We start from the raw sequence: 26,445 nt of genomic DNA, 5'->3' as shown, positions 1-26,445 counted from the left end.
AGGAAAATCAAGGAATAACGTTGACTCAGGTCACTGGAAAGAGCAGATGTGTAGGAAAAATTCCAAAACATCAGGAACATCTATGTGAAGTTAATACAATTGCTGCTAAACAGAAAAAAACAGTTAAGTGGTTATGACCAGCCAAAAACACCAAGTGGGTTTGCTCAAACGTAGGTGTGACACCTTGCCTGTCACTAGAATTATTTAATGATTCCTCAGATTTTTGTATCCAGGTAATGATAATACCAAGAATTCTTTACCATCCTGAAAATTATATGTATGACCACCATACTGCCCAGGACCATCACCTAATTAAACAAGAACCTTTCACTGCATTAATGATAGCCACTTTGATGATCTTGGGAGGTACAGGAGTAGGTACAGGAGTAACCTCATTAATAAAACAAAGTAAAGAATTTCACACCAAGAGAATGGCTGTAGATAAGGATTCAGTCAGAATCAATCAATCCATAAGTACCCTAGAGAAATCTGTGCAGTCGTTATCTGAAGTAGTGTTACAGAATCGAAGAGGATTAGACCTAATACTCCTACAACAAGGAGGGCTTTGTGCCGCACTTAAGGAAGAATGTTGTGTGTATGCTGACCACACGGGAATTGTAAGGGATACCATGACCAAGTTACCAGAAGGACTAAAAAAGAGAAAAAAGGAGCGAGAAGCCCAACAAAGTTGGTATGAGTCATGGTTTAATTACTCTCCATGGTTGACTACATTACTATCTACCATAGAATCATAGAATCATAGAATAGTTAGGGTTGGAAAGGACCCCAAGATCATAGAATCATAGAATAGTTAGGGTTGGAAAGGACCTTAAGATCATCAAGTTCCAACCCCCCTGCCATGGGCAGGGACACTTCACACCATATCACCCAAGGCCTTGTCCAACCTGGCCTTGAACACTGCCAGGGATGGAGCATTCACAACCTCCCTGGACAACCTATTCTAGTGCCTCACCACCCTAACAGGAAAGAATTTCCTCCTTATAGCCAATCTAAACTTCCCCTGTTTAAGTTTTAACCCATTACCCCTTGTCCTATCACTACAGTCCCTAATGAAGAGTCCCTCCCCAGCATCCCTATAGGCCCCCTTCAGATACTGGAAGGCTGCTATGAGGTCTCCACGCAGCCTTCTCTTCTCCAGGCTGAACAGCCCCAACTTTCTCAGCCGATCTTCATACGGGAGGTGCTCCAGTCCCCTGATCATTCTCGTGGCCCTCCTCTGGACTTGTTCCAGCAGATCCATGTCCTTTTTATGTTGAGGACACCAGAACTGCACACAGTACTCCAGGTGAGGTCTCACGAGAGCAGAATAAAGGGGCGGGATCACCTCCTTTGACCTGCTGGTCACGCTCCTTTTGATGCAGCCCAGGATACGGTTGGCTTTCTGGGCTGCAAGCTCACACTGAAGCCGGCTCATGTTCGTTTTCTCATCGACCAGCACCCCCAAATCCTTCTCTGCAGGGCTGCTCTGAATCTCTTCTCTACCCAGCCTGTAGCTGTGCCTGGGATTGCTCCCACCCAGGCACAGGACCTTGCACTTGGCATAGTTAAACTTCATGAGGTTGGCATCAGCCCACCTCACAAGAGTGTCAAGGTCCCTCTGGATGGCATTCCTTCCCTCCAGCGTATCAACCGAACCCCACAGCTTGGTGTCATCGGCAAACTTGCTGAGGGCGCACTCAATCCCACTGTCCATGTCAGCGATGAAGATGTTGAACAAGACTGGTCCCAACACCAATCCCTGAGGGACACGACTTGTTACTGGTCTCCAGCCGGACATTGAGCCATTGACCACAATTCTTTGTGTGCGGCCATCCAGCCTGAACCATTCTGCTTGCTCTGAACCATGTCAAAGTCCAAGCAGAAAACTTCTTTCATCCATATTGTTCCTTAGATTCGTGCACTGCATATCCCCACAGCGTGTCATTGTCCAAAAAGGCCAGGTGGATCAGAACTGTGCTGAGATCTTTATTGCCTTATTTAGGCTTCTTAGGAAGAGCATAGTTTCATGCTCTCAGATGTGTTGCCATAATTTTGGATATATCAGTATTAAAGGTACATTTTTCCAGTTATTATGCCAGGAGATGATTAAAAATAGGGTGTTTTTTTGTTGTTTTCTTTGATCTTTGTGAGAAGACAGTAGTGGATCCTTACCTACATTTAGCAGTACAGAGGTGTGACAGCTAACTCCTGGACTTTTGATGTTTTGTAGTCACACTGTTGCTTTTGTTCCCCATTGGCCTGATGTACTTTCAGGATTGCATGTGCTGGTTAATTATTCATACTTCTTTGAGGGACTTAACTTTGCATTTCTTACTCAGCAGTTACTTTTTATCCTTAAACTGTTTTGGCAGGATTTTAGTTTTGCATAGATTTCTGTAATTTCTATGCAGCAGAGATGTAGTGGAGACAAATACTTTTGTTGTAAGAAAAAGTTTTAATCTTAAATTTTGAACTAAATGTGGTGTATTCTACAGTTAATACACAGTGCCAGTGTGACTCTGCCTTGAAAGTAAGTCTCTACTTAGACTTCACTTGTTTAAAATATGAGTAGTTTTGTTCATTCTCTTTTGAGACAGAACTGATACTGCTTTGTACCAGGGAGATCCAATAAAGCCATCTTATATTAAACTACTCTTGTGTTTAGAAAAATGGGTAGAATTAGATGGCATTTTTCAGTGGCATTCTTTTGTTTCGTAATCTGTAATTCCTGTATTGTGTAGGAAGTCAAACTGTCTGAGATACTGTCAGCTTCCAGTGTCTGGAAGAAGCAACATGATAGAGTGGTTGAAGGAAATACAAGGTTAGAAATTCAAACAGAAGATCTTAAGAAGTAAGTTAAACTGTTGATCTGTTCTTTTGTTTCTGTAGTCACACTGTTGATATTTAGTAGTGCAGCACTCAGTGTTGACAGTGTAAACATGCTTCTGTAGTCACATTCCTAAATTCTGAGCAGAATTTAGAAGTTGCAAACTGCAACAAATTCAAGATTTTTGGCCTCCTCTGCTGTATTTCACAACTTGGTTTTAAAACATTTTATGATAAGAACACTGAAGGAGTATGTTAAGGTACAATTTAATATGCACAGTGAGAGTTTTGGAAGCACTGTGTATTTTACAGAAGTTCTTGCCTATCTAACAAGGCAGATCACAAGGCTTTTGGAAGAACTGAAAAGAAAGGAGGAATGGAGAAGAAACTCAGATGAGGAGATCCTTGGAAAGCTAAATGCTGTTGATTCTGAAAATGAAAAGATTTACCTTGAAAATGAAAAATTAAAGGTGAGACCATTATGAATCATTGTTGAGTGGCTTTGCATTTCTGATACATTAATGAAATAATCACAGTAATTTCCTTTGGGCCTCCTGTATAGAGATCTCAAACCTGTAGAATAAATTTTGCTATCCAATTTTTACAGGAAGTGAAAATGAGACACAGAAAATTTATCAGTGAAAGCCTATGGCAGAGCTAGGAACAGGGTTGTCTATTCATCTATCTGCTTAACCAGGATGCCATTTATTCCAGTGTCAGTAACTACACAGTTGCTTAGCTAGAAGTTGCTATTTTATGTTTGTAAACTTCCTTTCAGATTAAAGAATTGAGTTTAGCTCAATTATTAATTTCAACTTTTTTACAGGTTCTTTGTTTTATTTATCCTCCAAAGTAAATGTTCTCATGAGCTGACAAACCAGCTGCGGGTTCTCATTTTTGTTTGACAGGATAAATAACTATGTCAACCTTTTGAATGCCTGTACATCACTTGCTAGTGGTATCATATGGTAGATTGTGTTCTTTTAATAACACTCTTAGAAATCTTGTATTTTCCATGTTTTTATCAAGGCTTCCCTTGTCACATTGGAAAGCAATACTGTTTCTGTTGGAAATGAGCTGCAAAATCTTCAAGAAAAGGCAAAACTGCAGGAAAACCTTGTTGAATAATATAAAAATCAGGTGAGTAGTGTGTTTAAAATGTTCATATATGGCTTTTAAATTCTAAGCAGTTTTGAGAAAATGATAAAGGTTTTGTTTGTAATAAACGAGAACTGTTGTTACGGTGACTGTAATACTGTTGTAACATTCAGGATGAGAGAAGAGAGTACCATTACAAACCATATCCAAAGAGGCTTCACATTACTACTGCTACACTTAATCCTAAGTGTATTATGTGAAGCCCAACTGAAGCTCATTGAAGCCAACAGAGCCAATTACATAGTGGCTTAGTAAAGACTTGCTTCCTAAAAAACAAGTTTGCAACCCAGTAAACTACATTTAAAAAGTAAAATTTGAGTCTCGTGACTTTAATGGACAAATCCAATGATATTTTATTTCTCCTTGGTTAAGGAGTAGAACTTTGGGGTGTTGATTGACAAGAAGCTCAACATGAGCCAGCAGTATGCACTTGCAGCCCAGGAAGCCAACCATATCCTGGGCTGCATCAAAAGAAGTGTGACCAGCAGGTCGAGGGAGTAATCCTGCTCCTCTGCTCTGATCTCATGAGACCCTACCTGGAGTACTGAGTTCAGCTCTGGGCCCCCACAGGAAGGTTGTGGAGCTGTTGGAGTGAGTCCCCAGGAGGGCCGTGAAGATGCTCCAAGGGCTGGAGCACCTCTCCTATAGAGACAGGCTGAGAGAGTTGAAGTTATTCAGACTGGAGAAGAAGAAACTTCAGGGAGACCTTGTAGCAGCCTTTCAGTACTTAAAGGGACTGACAAGAAAGCTGGAGAGGTACTTTTGACAAGTAGTGACAGGACAAGGGGGAATGGCTTTAAATGATGGAAGGTAGACTTAGATTAGATCTAAGGCAGAAGCTCTTCCCTGTGAGGGTGCTGAGGCGCTGGCACAGGGTGCCCAGAGAAGCTGTGGCTGCCCCATCTCTGGCAGTGTTCAAGGACAGGTTGGACACAGGGGCTTGGAGCAACTTACTCCCAGTGCGAGGTGTCCCTGCCTCTGGCAGGGGGTTGGACTGGATGAGCTTTAAGGTCCCTTCCAGCCCAAACCAGTCTGGGATTCTATGGTATCTTTATTTCCACATTTCTAAGAACATCAAGCCAGCATTCAAGTATTGTTGTAAGCGGTTTTATTTATGCAGCTAGTTCCACACTGAAAATATCAGCAAAACAAAAAAATCAGACTTAAAATGGGCTTTTTGTATTTGCCTTTAATCACAGAGAGGACGTTTTAGAACTTTGATTCTAAGATGTATATATTTCTGCACTAGAATAGGCACCATTTCACTGAGTCTTCACTTATCTCTTGTAAAAATTACTGAAAGACATGATACAAGTGTAGGTCATTCTCCATAGTTGAATATGAAGTGTTGATATCAGAGGGTTCTTTACCCAGTTACCTTTTTATATGTGCTGTGGTGAGTAGAAAAATGAAAATAAATAGCTCATATTATGACAGGTACTGAGGTTCTGTTTAGAAAACAAAGGTTTTCCTTTATGCTTCATACTAATGATTCTGTATTTTCTGTATTTAAAAGAAACACCTTACAAATGCATGTGAAAATTATATGTTGTCCTAGGTACAAGAATTACAAACAGCAGTAGAAGAACTGAAATCCAGATATGCAACAGTCTTAAATGAAAACAAAAGAATAATAGAAGACAAAAGCTTGGAAGTAGATCAGGTAAGTTTTGGCGTAATAAAACATATTTCCAAACATGCTCTAGGGCATTGATCTTTCCTACACTTTTGTGTAGGATGCACTCAAAAGTCACAAGGTACTGGCTCTTTTTCCATGTATAAAACTGTTTTTAAATTCACTAGATGTTTTATAGCCTCATGTGAGCTGGTGTGTTTTGGTTACTACACAATTGCAGAAAGGTGAGAAATGCTTCCTAAGAGTAATGATGAAGGAGTTGGGCTGCTGTTGTGGAATTTCAGGATCTTTTAATCACTTTTAAAAATGGAATTTTGTTGATGCTTTTAAAACTACGTCTCTCAACAGTACAGCTGTGAAAGTTGCATCCAGAAGCAAACCTACTGTAAGACTGTTTTGTTTTAACTAGCAGTTAAAAACAGTATCCATACAGAGATGAGTTTTAAGTGTTTCAGCAGATGGAGTTGAATAATGGAACAGAGTTAGCACATTCTTAAACATCAGAAAACAATACAAAACTGATAGGAAATAATTTTCCTCAGTTCCCCATGGCTCATCAAAACACATATTCTTTTAAGCTATAAAGCTGTGGTAGGGATAGGTTTTGCATTGCCTACATTGTTCTGTTTTACAGAACAGAATTAATCCTCACAGAGAGCATCTTAGATATACATTTTATTTCATACTAACCTTATTTTTCCATATTTGAGTTGTAGAATGGAGCAAAATACTTTCTGAACCCCGGAATAGTACTTGCACAGCATTTTATGTGGCTTCAGATGGCATTAGGTGTTGCCCTCTTTCCAGTAGTTGTATGGTCATAAGTTTTCCTGTCAGCTGTTTAACGTGGCTGAATGCCATATCCCAAAATATATTGCCATAAAGATAAAATCAAAGTTGGGTATTGCATGATGAATTACTACCACTTGCATAATTTTGTATATATTCATTATGAATGTTACTGGTTCTTTAATGAAATACAGTCAGAGATGGAAATTTCTCCAGTGGTGAACTTCTAACTTTGTCATTATTTTATAAAATCATTGATATTATGCAACTTGTGTAGAATTTTAGATTTATTACTTATGGAAAGCCATTAAGTATTATGACAATTTATGGTTTTACATTCACATTTTTCTCCTCTGATGCTACTATGCAGGTGAGGGACAATGTGGAGCCTGAGTTAAAGGAGTTAGAACATGGTTTTGAGTTGCTGAAAGCACCTGAGGAAAAGCAGCAATCCTCTCAGAAAAAGCTTGTATCTGGGAAAGGATCCATGCACACAAATGCAAAACCCTTAGGGAGCTGCAGGTTCAGGTGCTCAGAATATGCTTATGTTTAAAGATAAATGAGAAAATTACATGGAAGAAAGTCTCTGGGCCATTTTTTTCTTATTAGCATGTGTGACAGTCGTGTAGTTTCCTTTCTTGTTTGCTTCATAGGTCAGGAGTTTCTTCTGTAGAAATAGCATAATGCAAATAAAACTATTGTCAGCAGTATTTATGTGAATTTAGTATTCGACAAGACTAGTTACTTGGAAATTCTGTATCTTTTCAGTGCGTATATTCTTGATCCTCTTGAATACTTATGGCCTGAGATGTGTTGCAGAATTCTTCCCTGGAAAGAAATGTTCAAGCCTAGTTAATGTTTGTATCTGGTGGAATAATTTAATTCCACGGTCATTTTGGTTTTAATGACTAATTTATAAACCAGACAATATTTTCTCAGACAAACAGTCATAAATTACATTGCTGATGATGGATAACTTTAACATTTTAATGATTACATTGTGTTGCTTGATAAAATAGGTTATAAATTATGCTTTAATAGGATCATATCTATTTTAGCAGTATGTCAGCACTACTGCTTGTGTTTGCTCTTAAGCCCCAATATGAATATTCCTCAGCTTTTTTTTCTGTGACATTGGTTTCAATGGCAGGGCTGAATTTGGGGAAATACTCTTCCAGCATGAATGACAAAGGTGTTTGAATCAGTAGGGTGGGAAAGGGACTTCATCTTCTTGCTGTGTCAGTGGGAAAACTCCAGCTGAAGTGCAGTGAGGATCTGTGTCCCCATAGACTTTATATGCTTATAAAAGAAATCAGCTTTTGATCTTGTTTTAGATTTCTTGTCAAGATGATGTTCACAGCATCAGATTGAGTTCTTGTTTGCATCATTTTAAATACTTTTTCCAGGAATGCTCATAAGCTCATAAATCCATCTTTGCTTAGCAAAACACTTAAGCAGCAGTTAATTGTGAGGTGTATATATAAAATGATATATGTAAGTTTAATCTAACTACATGTTTTCCTGAATAGATGCAAAAAAGTTACTATTAAGTATAGGTAAGGATTTGGGAATATGATCACTAGTCTGATGGAAGAGTAGTTAAATTTCAGCATTAAATCTTGGTGATGCCCTTCAGAGATTTCTGACCCATGATCCTGTGACCAGAATTTAGCAAGACTCCTTTTGAAGTAACAGGACCCTGTGCAGAAAACCTCTTCCAGGTTCAGCTAAACCAGGACATCAATTTCCTACCCCTCTGCTGCACATTTTTGCTACTCCTAGTCTGCTGGTTTAACAGCCTGTGATTCACATGGACACAATCAGACAGATGAGCTCAGATTACTGGATGGACCTGCGGATGGCAGTCCAGTGAATGATGGAGATGCCAGCAGGCTGTTGATGTGGCAGTTTGTTGCTCATTTTCTGTTGCTGTGTGCTAGCAAGAGCAGCCATTGCTGCTGTTAATGAGATTTAAAAGGAAACATGTCAAAGTTTGTCAGTCTGGATGCTGGGCAAGGGAACACAGTCTGACTTCTTGCTTTCTTCAACTTGTGAGATGAACCTCACTGTCGTCTTTTCTGATACTCAGCACATTCTGACATTCTTTGCCAGTCCTACACTGTATATAAATACGCACTATTAGTTTTATGCTTCCTATGACTGTAGTGTGAGGGAACTGATTTTTGCTGGAACCTAAAGCTGAAGAGTCAAAGTTCACAAGGAAGGAGGTGGCCGAGCTCCTCATACACAAGGCTACATGAGCAGCATGTGGGTTTTGTTCAGGTGTCCCTTTGTTACATAGCAGGGTTTCAGCCTTACATTGTTCACATAAAGTTTTAGTCTGCTACTTTGGGGGCATTTTATTTGTTTTAAATACAATATCATCTTTACTCAAATATAACATAGTGTGTACTTGGAATTACAGCTGAATTCCTCAGTTGGAGTTTAGCAGGCAAGTTTATTGTACTCAGCAACACCCTGTGTATCGGTCTCCAACTGAAAATGAATTGTCACTTTCACAGGAGGAATGCAGTGCAACTTGTGTGGGCAGTCATTCCTCAGAAGAGGAAAACTGTAACACTGAGGAGAAATATGAAGATCTTAAAAGGTAACTGCTTAAAAATCTGACTGCAGTTAATTCCTACATGTGTCTGCTGTAGTGAATTACAATGCATTGATCTGTTCTGCATAAAGGCAATTAGAAAAGATGGAGATTGAACATAAAGAACTTGCTTGTCAGCTCCAAAAGGAAGATGAGAGTCTGCAGTGCAGTCAGTTGCAGCTTGAAGAGAAAATTGCAGAATATAATGGATTAACCAGACAACTGGAATCGGCTTTGGAGGAAGAGAGAAAAATGGTATTGATGATTTAATACATCTCTTCAGCTTGTTTGCCATTGTTAGTTAAAAATAGCATTAAAACCAAACGTGCTTGAGAAGAAGGGATGGGATGAGATTGTTTTACATGAAGGGAGCAGTACTAAAAAGTGATTGGGAATTCTGGTGTGCTTAAATACGGATTTCACAGTTCAGTTTCTCTGTGGAGTTCGGATCCGGTTGTAATGAATGACAAAGTTCAGAGGACAAACAGTTCCCTATCATTTTATTTGAAGACAAATCAAAATTCTTCAACCCCCCCAATATTGAATCCCACAGAAAAGCCTCCGAACAAAACCTTATTTTTCCTTATTTTGTTTGAAATAGTCAGCCCACAAGAACTTCAGTGGGAAAGTCTCATTTTAGAGAAAGGCTTTGCACACTTTCAGTATTAAGCAGAAATTTGTTATCTGTAGGAAGGATTGTCATGGTTTAACCCACAGCCAGACAGCTTGTTACCCACTCCCCCCCCTTCTTGCCCTCCCCCTACTCCTGGGGGAACGGAGAGGAGAGTCAAAAAGAAATGCAACTCCCACGGGTTGAGATAAGAACAGTTTAGTAACTAAGGTACAATACGAATCACCACTGCTACCACCAACGACAACAATGATAAGAGAAAACAGCAAAGGAAAGGAGTACAATACCACGCGCCGAACCACCAGTCCGACCCGGCCGACCCCCTCCCCTTCCGGGTTCCCCCCCAGTTCCCCCCTCGGCATGACGTGCTGTGGTATGGAATACCTCTTTGGTCAGTTTGGGTCAGGTGTCCTGTCTCTGCTTCCTCCCGGCCTCCCCTCCTCCCTGGCAGAGCATGAGACTCACAAAGTCCTTGGCCAAACCAAAACATCACCTCTATCAGCTTTGTTCCGAGCCCGAAAGTCAAAACACAGCACTGCACCAGCTACCAAGAAGGAGAAAAAATGACTGCTGCTGCTAAACCCAGGACAAGGATGCACCCAGTAAATCAACTGGGAGAAGAAATGAGATTGTGGTTATTTAATGAGAAAATATGTATGAAATTGTCATTTCTTTCCCAGATTAATCGTGTTGAAATAAACCTGAATTTCCTCAGTACTGAGGGTACTGGTTTGGCTTTGAAAAAACCAACTTTGACTTAACTTACAAATGAGTTACAAAAGTAACAGCTGCTCCCTCCTCATGTTTTTATCCAAATCGGAATTTCTTTCAGATTTTGCTAGAATATTTCCAAGGTTTGTTTAGTTTGTTCTGTGCATGGGAAATAATGCACATTTGCAGCACTGTGTGCAGTGCTGGTGTCCTCAACACGAGAGGACATGGAGCTGTTGGAGCAAGTCCAGAGGAGGCCACAAGGAAGATCAGGGGCTGGAGCACTTCCCGTATGAAGACAGGCTGAGAACACTGGGGCTGTTCAGCCTGGAGAAGGGAAGCTGCATGGAGACCTCAGAGCAGCTTCCAGTGTCTGAAGGGGGCTGCAAGGATGCTGGGGAGGGATTCTTCATCAGGGACTGTAGCAATAGGACAAGGGGTGATGGGCTCACACTGAAACAGGGGAAGTTCAGGTTGGATATAAAGGAAGAAGCTCTTCCCTGTGAGGGGGCTGAGGCGCTGGCACAGGGTGCCCAGAGAAGTGGTAAATACCCCATCACTGGCAGCGTTCAAGGCCAGGTTGGATGGAGTCCTGGGTGACATGGTCTAGGGTGAGGCATCCCTTCCCACGGCAGGGGCTGAACTGCATGATCTTAAGGTCCTTTCCAACCCAAACTATTCTGTAATTCTATTAGCTGACAGGACAGGCAGTGGAGCTGTTAATGCTGAGGTATAAGGACATACTTTGGTTTGGGTTTGAAGTGAAAGTAAATGTACCTCATTTCTCTCTCATGACCCTCACAGGTGGCTGAAGAACTGGAAAAGATGTCATGCAGAGAACAAGCCCTTCGGACGAAGATGCGGTTTCTTGAGGCTGAAGTGAGAGAGGGGCAAGAAAAGAAAACCCAACTCCTCTGCATATTTCACCACGTGAGTAAATAACACTGCTTATGACTGCAGGAATTGCTACATCAGCACTTACAATCAAAGTTCTTTTACTGAAACACACACTGCTGATGAAATGGATACACACTTTTGGGAACAGCAAATGAATTCCATTTGACAATAGACTTTGTATATTGACATTTCTAATAGACTTAAAAGATGCCCAGTCTAACTAAATCACTCGAGCAATATTGAGTTTACAGCTCTTATTCAATCCAGTTTTCCCAGCAAGGCAAAAATCAAAGAATATGTATGAAGTTGTAATTTCCTTCTCATGTTGAGTGAACACACCTGGATTTTAGTAAATGGGCAATGGTTCCATAATGACATAGTGGCATCTTTTTAGTTGCTCCTGGTTTGATGACAAGATTCAGATCTCACTGGAATTTGTGAGCTTTCATCTTCTGTACTGGTGTTGCACAGAAACAGAGCTGGTAACAAAAGAGATGTTCTCAGTTTTCAAAGCATCAGGCCTTTAAATGCCTGGGATTCTGTTGTTCCTTACCTCTTCAGCAAAGCCACAGTCTGAGAAGGATTTGGGGTGAGTAATGTTCTCTGCAGATAAACAAAGGAATCTGCTCCATTGTTTTATGTAAGCCCGAAAATTTCAGCACATTTTCGATTAATAAAATACCACACACAGTTGAATTTTCCAGACCAGTGCTGGCAAATCCCGTGCTTCAACCAAAGCTTTGATTCAGTCAGAGGTTTGTTCTGCGATCAGTAATAATAAGCTACAAAGCCATTTAAAGTTAATAGAGAAGACACTGGAAAGGTTTCCTGTCACTCTCCTAGACTTCCAAAACCAATATCCTGTATTCTGACTTGCAGCATTCAAGGTTAAATTCAAGCCAATCAAATTCAAACTCTATTCAAGATTGAATAAGACCTCAGAGATGTGGATCTGAATTCAGTGTGCTTTCATCAGTTTTGATCTGTATCAAGTGCAACTTCATGTCTGCTTTTACCCTAAGACAAAAGTGTTCTTAAAACAAGATCAGACATTGGCTGGTGGTTTATTCTATTACAAGCAGTTTTTCATAGGAAATTCTTGCTGTGTTAAACAGAAAAGAAATTGGCTTGTATTTGGTCCCAAAAAACTCCCAGGATGTTTTCAGGTGTTTTCCATTTGAAGTTCACAGGTAAAATATAAATGTTTGAGAGAGCTGCTCTAAATTAATTAAACGCTTTTTCTTCCAATTACGTTTACACGTAACTGAGGATGCCTTATGGAAAACGAGGAAATGGTTTTATTCCTGTTGTTGTAGTGAAACTGGGAAAAATAGGGCTGTGAGGGTAACTTTATTCAGTTACTGACCTGATTACTTTGTGCTAAGGCTGGATTGAAATCTGAGGCTATTAATTCCATTTTGCAGCATCTGGAATCTGTAACAGACAAGCAGTAAATACCTGGGTATCTGCAGCATGTACATAACATACATATATATATATATAATATAACATATAATCTATGGTGTGCACCAGGGATGGAACTAGTGAGCAGGTAGGATTGCTGTCAGCCATCTTTTTTGTATAAGGAGCTATAGGCATCAAAAATCACATCGAATACCTATAGCAGATGTTTATTGACAAATCAAGATGAGAGAGAGCGTTGAGCCCAGGACAGATTTAAGCTGCCAGGAATCTCTCATGGGAAGAATTCAGGCAGTGAGTTCTTCCATTCCCAGGCCCTTTCCTCATTATCAGCCCAGTCAAACACAATCACTTCAGCCCTGACTGAACATAAACAAAGCCTTGACATTTTGTGGCCTTTTTGGAACCCTTCAGTTTATGGAGCCTCTGAAACCTGTCCCAGGTAAATGACACTTCCGACAATCAGGTACCAGCCGCCTTACCTGGCCACTGATTGATCTGTGTTTTACTTCTAAGCTCATTGCATTTCTCTTTGTGTTTTCCTCTAGAACAAAAAATGCCATGAAGTACATCTGAAGGAGCTGGAGAACAGCCTCAGAAGTCGGAGAACAAGAGCCAGAGCATGCAGAATCACGTGCAGCTCCTGAGAGCTTCCTACACCATCACGTTTGGCTGAATTCTGGATTGGATTCCCAAGGTTTGGCTCTCGGCCTTGCTGCAGGCAGGGCAGACTGCAGGACAGCAGCGATAGGTGTGTAAGGGCAGGCTGTGTGCACAGAGCTGTGCGGTGCTCTGTGCATTTACTGTGCGTTAGGTCCTGTGCTCTAAAACCTTGCGTGTATCCTTTAGCCCATGGTAAAAACAGGGGATCACAGACTGCCCTTCAGTTCACGTCGGGGAAAAGAGCAGCCATGGGTGGGTTGCACAGGACTTTGCCTGTTTTAGTTATTAGTAGTTAGATGATATTCATCAGACCTCACACTTCTGTAACTGTAGAAATCCGGTTGCCCAAGATAATGACACCTGTCCTGTTACGAGAGACAAGAATCTAAGGAGCATTCGGTTCCCTTCCTTTCTTTTCCCTGTAGCTCAGCACCAATGCAGCATGCATGGCTGCTCTGCAGGAGATGGAAGCCATCACAAGGCTGCCCCATCCAGCCTTTTTCCCACACATCCCATTATGGCCTGGAGTACACTGTAGTGATATTTTGCAAATAGAAGTAAGAAAGTATTTCAGATACAGATGGACTTTGAGCTCTGAATGTGCTGATGGAGCCTTTCACAGGGGCACAGCTGCAGTCAGGTACTGAAGTGTTTGTGTACAAGAACTGCTGTCACTGAAGTCAGACTGACTTAACTCTCGGGTTGCACCCATGTTAACTATTCAGCTGATACAGGGCTAATACAAAACCCAGTTCTCACTGAGAAAGTCACTGATTTATAGACATGCTGGGAGATGTTTGTCAAAAAGTAGTACTTTCAGTTCAAAATAAGCAATTTAGAACGTGTATTTATCTGGTTTTTGACTGGAAATGTAAGTTAGCTCATGCACGGACACTTCCTGTTCGTTAAATGTAGCATTTCATTGGTAGTTACAATGTGTAGAATGTTGATGTGTTTTTCTTTCTTTGCAATACTTCTCCATCCTGACAAATACTGATCTGTGTTAATGAGATGCCTGTGTGCACTTTGAAAGAGGAAAGTATTCACTACCTATGACACGCAGTAGTAAATATTTCTGTTAAACTTTGAGGTTTTTGCATTTCACACATGCACAGAACCAGGTTTGTGTTCATTTAGCTCTGTTTGTGCTACTGTGAAAATAGCAAAACCTTTCTGAAGTCATCCGATATGAAGAAAAGATTCCAGACACCAACTGCTGAACCCATGAAATGTTTCTAAAAGCTCATTGTGGACAATTCAATGCTTTGCATTGATGACTGCTACAAAGATGTGCAGCCCCTGCACTGCAGCCTGCAGGAACCTAGCTCATGATAAAAACCATCCCCTGACACATGAGCACCTTGCCCACAGAGACCCTGACTCATGGGACGTGTCGTTCCCCCAGAGAACACTCACCTTGCTCTGCCCTATTCCATACAGCCTATTCCATGTGGCTGGAATGCTGCGATGTTCCCTCAGCACCTCCCTGCTCACAGCCCCCCTCCACTGCCCTAACCACAGCCACAGGCACCGCTGCCCTGCCCTTCCTCTGCTAGGAGACACCACCCCTGTCCTGCCCTCCAGCACTGGTGCCGGCACTGCTGGGGTCAGGGAGCAGCTCCAGGGCTCTTGGGGCAGGGCTGCGCTGCCGGGAGCTGCCTGAGCCGGGTCCGTCCCTGCATAGGGATGGACCCAAGGGCAGGCAGAGGAGCCACAGCCGTGCCGGGAGCTGCGTGGAGCCCAGCAGCAGCCGCTTTGCCTGTGCTGAGGATGACATGGACACAGCCAGAGGGTGGGGATTTGGCCCATTTTGCTTCTGGGTTCGTTTTGGGTTGGGTTTGGGTTTTGTTTTGCTGTGCTTGCTGTTGCTTGTTTGACTCAGGATTGGGTTTCGTTTGTGTTGGGTCAGGTCCCCATCTCTTTCAGGCCCAGCTCCTGTTCTTTTGCAGCTCCAGCTCACAGGCAGCTCTGACCAGTTTGAGCTCCACCACTGCCAGGAGCTGACTGGGCCACGTCTGTCCCTGCACAGAGGAGCCCCAGATGCAGCGTGTGGGGTGTGAAGCCCCAAGCAGCAGCTCTGCCATGGCTCCAGGTTGGGGGGGGCTTGGGCCCCCCTTCCTTGGTGTGTGTGTGGGTGTTCTGAGGTTGTGTTTGGTTTGGGTTTCCTGGTTTGATTTGGGGTTGGTTTGGTTTATTTTGGGGTTTGGATTTGGTTGGTTTTGGTGTTGGTTCAGCCACAGCTCCTGGACATCTAGTTTGGTTCTGGCTCTGGGTTCAGCTCCTGGCTGTTGTGGCTGCAGCTCGTTTGCAGCTCCAGGGCAGTGGTTTCTGTCCCTACCACAGCTCCAGCTCATTCATGGCTCAGGCCCCATTGCAGCCTCAGGTCTGTTTCTGCCCTCCTGTTTTTCAGGCCCAGCTCCTGGATGGCTCCAGTTCCATCGTGGCTGCAGCCCGTGTCCATCTCCAGCCCCAGGCAGTTACAGCTTGTGCTTGCTGTGGCCAGGTCCTAAACCAATCTCTGTCACGATGCAGATGAACAGGAGCTGTCAGAACTGGAGTAACAAAGAGTAAACAAAGAGTTGGCCCCAAGCACACCGTGAAAAGCTCCTTTTGCCCCAGAGACCATCTCACGCATTCAATTTGGGCTGGTGCATGCCAGGGTCCCAGCATTACGGACAACCCCCTCCGGAGGGGGCCCATGGACCAGCACCTCCCCCCCCCCCAGCCCATAACCGCGCCCAAAGCCTGAAACCTCTCTCCACAGCCTCACCCCATCCCCGCCCCCGAGCCCGGCCCCAGAAACCCCCAAGACGGGCTCGTTTCTGGGCCCAAAGCCGCAGGACTCGGGCTCCGGCCCAGCCCCGGGGCTCCATCTGAGGCCGGGAAATTGCCTCTGGGGCCGTGCTGCAGAGACCCGGCTCCGGGTCCCGAGCACCCTCGTGAGCCCCCAGAGCACCCTCCTGTGCACTCAAACACATTCCAAAGCCCCCAGACCGGCCCCGGCTGACCCCGCACCCCCTGTGCTGTGGGACAGCCCCGGGGGGTGCTTGGGAACCATGTGTGGGACCTGCAGAACGGGCCCTGACCCGGTGGCCGCGTCCGGGGGCCCCTGGGGCTTTATTCCGCGGCGCCCCGAGCCTCGCCGCTGCTCCGAGCGCTCTCCGCGGGCCCGACCCCGCCCCCCGGCTGCGCCCGGCCTCCGCTCTCAGCGCCGGCCTAGGGCCTGGTCCCCCCCGCGCCTCACCTGGGCCCAGCCAGGGGAGGCTGTGAGCGGCCTCGGCGGTACCAACCGAATGCAGCCAGAGCGAGCGCAACGACGGCGGCCGCCGCGGCTCAAACCTCTTCGGCCCCGCCCGCGCAGAGTCCCCGCCCTCGCCTCGCGCTGCCTCTTCCGCCCCAAGTGGCCAAAAAGGGCATAACCGGCAGGTCCCAATCCAGGTTTTCCTCAATGTCTCGTTCACCTCCACCCTGTTTGAACCCAGGTTTCACCCAAATTTGAAGGAAAAAGGCACACGGCATTTGCTAAATCTTCTCTTTGCTAACCATGAAAAGCACCAGTTTGAGAAGCACAGGGGGCCTGCCAGGAGGGGCAGAAGCAGTTCTCCCCCTGAACACTCCCATCTTCTATTCAGCCGGTGCTTCCCTGTGCCAGGTTCTCCCTGTCCACTTCTCAAGCACTGCTGGAAACAAGGCCCCAGCTGCCAATCCAACAGGCAGCAGCAAGTGCTTCTTGTACCCACCGTTTGCACCGTGGGGTTAAAGCCTGCAGAAAAGCATTCTCCCTTCTCCTGACAAAGTTCTCCTTCAGTCTCGGAACACTGAGGAGCAGCTGAGAATTGGGAGACTTTCACACTGAACATTAAGCGTCTTACCAGAGCTTTTCACTTGCTCCGGTTCAAACAGAAAACAGATTCCTCTTGCTGCTGTTAACTCATAGAGGAATGGACTGAGCACCTCAGGGAAGCGACTGAAGTTTTCTAGGAGCACTGGAAATGGGTTACCACTGCACATGTCCAGTTGAGCTGTAAAAGTCCTCCAAGTCATGCTGAAGTACAAGCTATGTTTGGAGCTGTGATAACCTGTTATCAGTCCAGCAGCAAGGAAAAGAAAGGCACGGGTGGCAATAGCTGGAACGCAGCCGTGTTTGTAACCTGGGGCTGTTCTGGGCTTCACGTGCTCTGAGTTCTTTTGAGAGTGTGGCCCTGCACTCAGGAACAGTGATGGGCACAAGAGTCGGAACAGGTCCCAGCAGAGGGGCTGCTCCTCTGTACTGAGGGTCTCAGGTGGGTCACTACGCTGTGTAACAGCCTCAGGGACAGTAATACACACGGTGTACACAGGGATTACTACTGCCCCTCAGACCCACCTTCGGTCCCACCGGCAGGATGCACCCCAGTGCTTCAGAGGTGACACCCTGAGCACAAGGAGATTTCTGTTAACACTGAAGCAGTGACCTCAAGCAGCCTTTCCACGTTCCCTGCTCATGACTGTTATAAATACAACATTTCCAATAAAACAAACACCTACTTTAAATGTTTTAATGACCTGGTTGGCATTTGTGGGTCAAAACAAGGAAAGAATGTCCATGTGCAGATTTGACCTTGGCCTTTAATTCCCTTCTAAGCTCCAAAACAATGTGCTAGCAGCTCCTGGCTTTCCAGAACTCCTGTTGCAATATGTGAGATTGCAGCTGAGTTTCAAGAAGCCTCTCACACACATGCCTTTCTTTTTAACCACTGCCTTCCCAAATCCATCTGCTCATCACCTCCTCTGGAGATGCTTCATTATCTGTCAGCGTTCTGCTGAGTCTGTCCCACAGGCAACTTCTGTCTGGCACAGCAGGTTTCAGAGCTGTTGCTTTTATGCCAATACATTCCTGCAACACACCACCACAATGAAGTAACTAAATAAAGGCTTATTCACAGAACTCACCTTGTCATGAGTCACCCCAATTAAAATTAGTCAAATGGGGTTTAGCACCTGCTTGCCCTCAACATCTCAGTCTAAGGAAATGGTGTATTTGGTTACATACATCTCTTCAGTTGCCTCTGTGGAGTGTCCTTTTCCAGAGCAGCATTCCCCAAACTTTCTATTATCAAGCTTAAAAAAAAACCAGCTTTGATTTGTGCCAAACTCTAAAGCTATTTTAAAGCAGAAAACTGGCTCAGTCATGGAGGAGTTCCCTATTTCTACCCACGTAAACCAGTCTCAGCAGTCTGAGTTTTGTCTGGACAGCACAGACCTGGTTTTTCCAGTTCTGTTCTATTTTGGTGCAGCACCATGTGTGGATGCCATTTGTTTCCCAGAATGAGGGAAGAAAGATGGTGGGTAAGAAGGATGCTGGTTTGTGGACAAGCGGAGTGGGAAATGGGCCTGGGCACTACAGTACCAGAGCTCCTTCTGCCAGGAAAAGCAATTTCTTTTCCCTTTCTTTTTGTATTTTGTTTCAAGATGAAACCACTTTCATTTGATTCTTGAACACACGTGACAGGATGGGTTGGACAAACAGATTCTAGGAACCTGCAACATGCACAGCCATCCTGATCTTCCAAGTGAAGTTTATGGCATCATTAATACAGGTCTGTCTGTATCCAGAGCACGAGCAAAAGCCTGGAACCCCAAGATGGGAAGGGAAAACCAACCAACCTCCTCCCAGAAGAGCTGCCTATCACTGATTCATGAAACTAAGAAACCTTTTTCCATGCTCATGAAAAGGAGTGGCATAAACCACCGGCTATCTACACCTAATAGGGCAGCAAATACATTATACATTGACATACGTGTTCTGAGCAGCAGTTTCATAAGCAGAAATCTGAGCTTCCACATTATTTTCTTCTTGGCAGATAAAAGTTGCCCTTTACTTTTTCTATAAAAGAAAGGTAACTTTTCCCCCTACTGTTTCTCACAGTTGGACTTCAGGTGCTCATTAGTATGGCTTTTTCTATGGACATGTCACAGTATCTATGACAACTATATATACAATTTAATAATGAATTTTTAACTCCTACCTTGATAAGAGGCCAATCTCACTGGGCTTTTCACATTTCTAGACCACTTCAGAACACCAAGGATTAGGTGTGGTATCTGTCGAGTGTGTTGAAAGCTGCATCCAATGGAAGAGTCACTAAATTAATTCCTTCTCTCCACTCCTAATCCACAGGGTATTTCTTCTTTCTACATTTAAGAAACATAAAGATTGAATTTTCTGTTCTTCAGAAACATAAGTCATTTGTCAACACTAGATAGGATTGAATGAAAAAGCCTGTCATGTAAGTATCACAGTAGCACTCCATGCTGCACTGTTTCTCTTCCCTAGTCGTTCTCCTCATCTTCTCTAGTACACAGTACAGAGCTAATGAAGCAGCAGTATATCCAGAATTTTCTTACAGTACAAATCACTTTGAAAGAGCGCTAAAGTAATTTTGTATTTGGGATGTCCAGCCACGTGCATCTACTCCACTACTGGTGCCATATTTGGGCAAGAAACTTCCCTGCAGCAATGCAGACTGGCTAGGATGCCAGCTCTTCCCAGAAGAATTCAAATGCTGCACCAAGGCCCCTCAACATCCTCAAAAGATTGTGAATTGATCCTTGAGAAAAAGCTGGAATTTGTTGCTCTGTGGCTTCAGTTCTACTGTTCCAGGAACTGATGTTTTCACTCTACATAAGGAAGAATTAAAGTGCTGAGGCACACAAACTGAGCATTTGGAATGACCTGCGTAGCAGAGAGCCCAGATTTAACAATCGATCGGTGCATTCAGGCATATCTTGGTTTCACTCTTACACTACCAAGTTTCAAGAATCCTGACAGTTTGTATGTCTACCACAACAGAGGAAAACCATTAAAAATCACATATACAATAAAGGTGAAGAGTGATTATCCTATTTTCCTCGAGTTAGTAAGATTAAAGAACACTCAAAAGAATCACCACATTCTGGTATATTTTAACCTTATTTAGGCCTATGGTCTTCTAAAAAACAATGAACCTGAAGGGAAAGGAAGTGGCCAGTGAGCCAGTGAGAGAGGTCAGAATCAGTGCAGAGTTAGAGCAGATTAATGCATTTATGATCCATTCATCAAATAACCTGAGGTTTGCTGAGCATGCATTCGCTGTATTGCTACAAAATTCATCATCACATAGAATCATAGAATAGTTAGGGTTGGAAAGGACCTTAAGATCATCAAGTTCCAACCCCCCTGCCATGGGCAGGGACACCTTGCTCTAAACCGTATCACCCAAGGCCTCGTCCAACCTGGCCTTGAACACTGCCAGGGATGGAGCATCCACAACCTCCCTGGACAACCTATTCCAGTGCCTCACCACCCTAACAGGAAAGAATTTCCTCCTTATATCCAATCTAAACTTCCCCTGTTTAAGTTTTAACCCATTACCCCTTGTCCTATCACTACAGTCCCTAATGAGTCCATCCCCAGCATCCCTATAGGCCCCCTTCAGATACTGGAAGGCTGCTATGAGGTCTCCACGCAGCCTTCTCTTCTCCAGGCTGAACAGCCCCAACTTTCTCAGCCTGTCTTCATATGGGAGGTGCTCCAGTCCCCTGATCATCCTCATGGCCTCCTCTGGACTTGTTCCAACAGTTCCATGTCCTTTTTATGTTGAAGACACCAGCACTGCACACAATACTCCAAGTGAGGTCTCACGAGAGCAGAATAAAGGGCAGGATCACCACCTTCGACCTGCTGGTCACACTCCTTTTGATGCAGCCCAGGATACGATTGGCTTTCTGGGCTGCAAGCGCACACTGAAGCCGGCTCATGTTCATTTTCTCATCGACCAGCACCCCCAAGTCCTTCTCCGCAGGGCTGCTCTGAATCTCTTCTCTGCCCAGCCTGTAGCTGTGCCTGGGATTGCTCTGACCCAGGTGTAGGACCTTGCACTTGGCATGGTTAAACTTCATGAGGTTGGCATCAGCCCACCTCACAAACGTGTCAAGGTCCCTCTGGATGGCATTCCTTCCCTCCAGCGTATCAACCGAACCACACAGCTTGGTGTCATCGGCAAACTTGCTGAGGGCGCACTCAATCCCACTGTCCATGTCATCATCAAGAAACATAAAAAGCCTAGATATAGTTTATCTTTAGATTTATTATTTTTTGAGGCACTTAATGTCTTACATTTATATAGCGCCGTTTCCCCCTCCAAAACACTTTACAGTATATACATACAGGAATGTTTCCCACCACTGTTGAAATGCAGCCATCTGACTGTTACCAGTACCATCTTCAAAACACCAACCATTTCAGACTGGAAATCCTCATCAATACTTTGTCTCACTAGTTCACAATTCCCATGTACAAACTTCCATCTTGTGCTATTAAAAAGACATAACAGCTAAAATACAGTATCACAGTGCAATTCTGCAACAGAACTGAGACTTGGAGCATTGTCATTAGATTCGTTACAATCTTCCATTAGTTCAAGTCTATCTCAAAACACTTTAATTTAAGGCCTTTTAAGAATATCATTCTAAAACATCATTCTTGTTTATACTTTCATTATAAGCCTCTCTTACAATCAAGCACAGAAGAATGTTTTTCTTTCCTTCCAGTATTTTCAGAAACACTTAGTCCTGGCCCTATGGAGATATTGGCATCCTCAGTTCCAGTGAACTTCATGGCATCTAAAGGTAAACCTATTCCTCCTTGCTTATGGAGCTAGATTTTTAAGTTGCTTTTAGTATTCGAAATTAATCCGAGATCACACACAATTCTGTTATTAACCAATTGAAATGTAAAGTACCTTGGGATTGGCTGCTGGGGTGCTATGGAAGTGTGCTGTGCGGGGGTCTGCTTGCCAGTCTTAAAATACATTAAATTATCCCAAGTTCACTACTCCATTGCAAAGCCTGCCCTAGTCACAAAGATAACAGCAGCTTTCTCACTTCAGAGATTTTTAACTTGTATCTCTAAAAAGGTTACTAAAAGATCCCTTCCAAGAGAAGTTGCATTTGTGCTGAGAACTTTCACAAAAAAGAACAAAACCAAGCCCCCAAAACCCCACACAACAAACTGTCCGGCATCCCTACCGTCATGGTTACCGTTACCGTAAGACTACAGCATCCTGCTACCTGCTACGTTATGGCTGATGCGAGAATCTGAAGGAATAGAAAGAAAATTAGTAAAATGAGATATCTATTTGCCTTCTTGTGGATCAAGCATGAAAATTTACTCAGGTACCTTACTCTCTTAATACATTACACCTCAGAAAGGCTTTTTTGATTTTCGTTGATGCATTACACTATGAATCTAATGCGGTCACTAGATTCTTATACCAGTGTAGCTGTTTGCATTTGAGTACTATGAAAGAATAATAGCAGTAACAAGAATGGGCAAGGACTAGGATAAAAGAAAAAGTATTAACAGGTAGTGATTTCAACATGAAAGATGATGACTGATCAAACCTGGTAAAAATTAACAGACAGAAGTGCATCCAAATACATACCCATTCTATAAAAAACTGGGTTTGTTTTTAATCTAAACCCTTGATAAAAGATGCACAGAGAACAGATTTATTGTGTATTTTATGCATGCCTTCATGTAGTGCATTCCTACATTGTATCTTACATGGAACACTAAAAAACGACTAGACCTTCACTGTACAACAGGTATTGGTAATTTGTGCTTTAAAGCCTAATGAGTGATTCAGTTTGAGTTACACCTTCCTCTTCCCTGATCACACACACAAAAAAAAATGACCCTGCTGCATTTATGTTTGTCAAAGTCACATGGCAACTACAAAATAATTTGTACAGAGAGAACAGTTGCAGTAAACTATTTAAAGAGTTGGGTTTCTGCAAGGGGATTTGGCAGCTGGAACAAGAAAACCAGCAGGAACTAGAGATCCTTAACAGGGAGAATCACTGGTGAACCATTTGTGTCAGAAATCAAGAAACCTCATGACAAGTAAGAGGATAAAGATGAAGGATGAAAGCATCATTGTAGGCTTTACAGCCTACAAGACCAAACCAGTGCCATTATCACTTAGTTTCAAACTCAGATCTGAAAGGCAGCTAAACCCATGATGAGATCTCATTTTTTTTAAGAGGGAAATAGGAATTTGGAAAAAGCAACTGCTGTATTACAGAACTGAACAAACAAAGGACAGACAAGAGTCTGCTATTTCACAGATTAACATTCTGGAGTCCCTTTCTGATTTCAAGAGAAGAGTGACTGGACCCACATTCTCTTCTCTGTTTCTACTTGTGGAGCCATTCATTTCTTCTGAGCTGAAAATATGCATGAGATTGATACAAGATACATGACTTCTCTTTCTTTTTCCCCCCTGGTTATTTCTTTTGTCTCTCAACCTCCTCTCAACTCTTCATTACCAAAGTATTTCCCTGACACAGAAAGGGCTGCTGGGGTGGGAGATGGATGAAGCTCTTGCTAAATTGAGAATGGGATTGCTGAGCAGCAGAGAGAACTGCATGGACAAGGAGATGTTAAAGAGAATTCAAAACTCAGCAAAGAACAAGTTTTTTACCAGAAGGAATTAGTTTTGTCTTTTAGGTTCAGTCCATCCTTTATCAGCAAGGGCATATTGGCTACATCATAAGGCTTGGTCAAGGAAAAGGCTCTTTCATTTAACTGGGCACAGATCTGAAGATGGGAGAATGTCCTGCACTGTGTGAGATAACTCAGAAATGTGCATAGAACAGAGCAAAAATGCAAGACTGCTTTGCAGGAACAGGAGAGGTAGCAACCCTAATTTTAACAGGGTTTTTCACTCAAGGGAAAGAAGGTCTACAAAAGTCAAATCAGTTGATTTCAAATGGTTTGCATCCCAGGATGAATCAGGTTACACTGATTTAAGCCCAATTTAATTTAGGCAGGTTTTTAAACCACAAGAATAAGGACATTCTTAGTACATATCAATAATTAAACCAACATATACACAATTAGCAATATCCTACATAATAGTAAATGCTTAACAGCTTGTTTTGGGTTACCCTAGTTAATTTGTTTAGAAAACAAGCTGAGTAGCTGTATTGTACAATGTCTGCCACACTACACACTTCCTGTAATCAGTCTCTGTAGCAGCTCAGTTCATGACTTTAAGATCCAAATTCAACAGTGTCTTCAGTTATTTTCTTGAACTCGTAGTTTCCTCTGCCATCCATATGCAAGTAAAACTGAAATAGAAAAGCATATGTTAACAATCACTTGAAAATTACCACATCTTTAGCTTCTCCCTCCTCACATTTCATTAAATTCAACTGCCTCTGGAAAGAAGCTGAACTCTGTTGTTTTCTCCCTTAGTATCACCCATCAGTCTGCTAATGGTCACAGATAGACTTAACACTGCTGTCTTGGGCTTTGTGATGATATATTTAAGCTACACATTCATCCCTGTGTATTAATTCAGTATTTTCCACACACACATACAGTCTCTCTGCATAAAAAGTAATAGCAATAGTAAAAACTCAGTTTGGAGGAAGTATTACATGGTATTACAGTCATACAGATTAACTTTTCAGCATAGATATATTAAGCATCTTGAAAGCAAAACTTCATGCTGTTTACTGGATTCTGGTTGAAGGGTTTTTTGAGACTAAGACTTAAGTACCTAATGAGCCTTCCATAGTTTTGAGGCATTTAAGGACTTTGGGTTAGTTTTCATAACTAGAAGCATAAGAGTATTTCAATAAGCCACTGGATTAAGAAACCAAAACATTTTTGAAACAACAGATCATCATCTCTAAGGACCTAAAAGGAGAACACCTTGAAAGTCAAACAACAAAACCCCTACAACCCACAGATATGCTTAGTAAAAAAAAAGGCTACATACATCATGATGTTTCCAGAGTGACTTTCTGTGGGAGACAGTGAAGAGAGTGATGCCAACCTACATGAAGAAAATACACACAATAAAGCAGTTAATTTGTGTCATGGGTTAGGTGTTGGTTATTTGTCAGCATCAGCTGAAGAGCTTACATTCATAAACACAAACTTCCAGACCCTATTATTAACAGTATACATATCCAGTCTTCGTATACAATTTTGCAGTTGAATAAATAAATTGAAAAGCAGGAGGGATTTCTCTTTTTTAATTGATTTCACCGTTCTTTTGCTCCTAATCATTTGGCAAAACATACACTGGGCAAAGGAGGCAAGGTAGGAGGTGGGTAAACCAACAAACCTGGTGATTAAAAGAAGTGCGCTTTAACAGCAAAAACACCCCAAACCACAAAAGCTATTAATACATTCTAAAGTAACATCTTAAAGGTGAACAATCTTCCTTAGTTTCCTTGCAACTCATCTGATTATGCATCCCTAACAGCAGTACCAATTAAAAGCCAAAATGGCTCTGATGGTAAAGCAGGGTAGCTTTTTTTTTTTACTGCAAGGACAGCTTAACTGGGAATTCTATTTCCAGGAACATGTACTAGCCACTTGACAACAGGAACTGTAAGCCACAAATGAACATTCAAATTAACAGAATAACAAGTATATACAAAACAGACATAGAAAGTTGTCAGGGTATTGGTATTAATGTGGTAAATTAAGAAATGGTATCCATTCTTCTGCAGAGTCCTCACCAGTGCGAATTTACTACCACAGAAGGCTCCTTAAGTTCCCACTTCAAGTTTCAAGCACATATTTCAGTGGAAGCACAGGTTTGCTCCATTACCATTCTGTGAATATTGCTGCTGAACAGTTAATGTTATTTCAAGTCCATTATTTCCTAGGCTGAGGGGGTGAAATTGAATTCTATTAATATTTCACATTGTACTACAAAGAATCTGAAATGGTGAGTTTGAGAAAGAAAGAAAGAAAGAAAAAAAAATAGATTCAATATCATGTTTTCCTAGAGTGCTTGGCTTTTCATATCTCAAAACAGATGGAAATGCTAATTTCCACCCCCTCATTTTGATGTCCTGGCCAACAGAGGGCTCTTGAACAACAAAAGAGTATAAAACCTTAGATTATTTGACCTTCACTTGACATTTTAAGAGTTTATCTGGAGTAGTAAGGTTACTTAGCAGTTAGTAAGAGTTCTCTGATATACAGAGGCCACATGTACCTCTAAATTATCCTAAGGCTAGAAAACAATTACTGAATTCTAGTGTGCATAAAGGGTCCTTGCA

General features: G+C 42.7%; 2 protein-coding genes across 3 annotated transcripts in view; one reads left to right on the top strand and one right to left on the bottom strand.

Moving 5' to 3' along the window:
- Positions 1 to 629: 629 nt before the first annotated feature.
- On the top strand, positions 630 to 14,361 carry ODF2L (outer dense fiber of sperm tails 2 like). Its single transcript, XM_061379228.1, is given in 13 exon segments — positions 630 to 687; positions 2,496 to 2,530; positions 2,742 to 2,851; positions 3,161 to 3,296; positions 3,856 to 3,966; positions 5,543 to 5,647; positions 6,780 to 6,882; positions 6,885 to 6,937; positions 8,932 to 9,017; positions 9,104 to 9,266; positions 11,158 to 11,283; positions 13,221 to 13,263; positions 13,266 to 14,361. Coding segments are annotated over 13 exon segments (1,212 nt in total). The 3' UTR covers positions 13,349 to 14,361.
- Positions 14,362 to 21,423: 7,062 nt separating this feature from the next.
- Positions 21,424 to 26,445, bottom strand: part of ABCD3 (ATP binding cassette subfamily D member 3) — a 31,304-nt gene continuing 26,282 nt past the window's right edge. For both annotated transcript variants that reach the window (XM_061379153.1, XM_061379154.1), the window contains exons 22-23: positions 25,146 to 25,202; positions 21,424 to 24,489 (exon numbers count right to left, since the gene is read on the bottom strand). In XM_061379153.1, coding sequence (XP_061235137.1) covers positions 24,412 to 24,489; positions 25,146 to 25,202 — 135 coding nt within the window. In that variant the 3' untranslated portion in view covers positions 21,424 to 24,411. The remainder of the gene's footprint in view (positions 24,490 to 25,145; positions 25,203 to 26,445) is intronic.

This window comes from Neopsephotus bourkii, unplaced genomic scaffold, assembly GCF_033783945.1.
Source record: "Neopsephotus bourkii isolate Nb327-2 ecotype Australia unplaced genomic scaffold, CSIRO-AGI_Nbou_v1 NB_1768, whole genome shotgun sequence".
Taxonomy (NCBI): Eukaryota; Metazoa; Chordata; class Aves; order Psittaciformes; family Psittacidae; genus Neopsephotus; species Neopsephotus bourkii.
The sequence above is the reverse complement of the archived record's forward strand: the minus strand, read 5'-3'. Positions and strand labels throughout refer to the sequence as shown.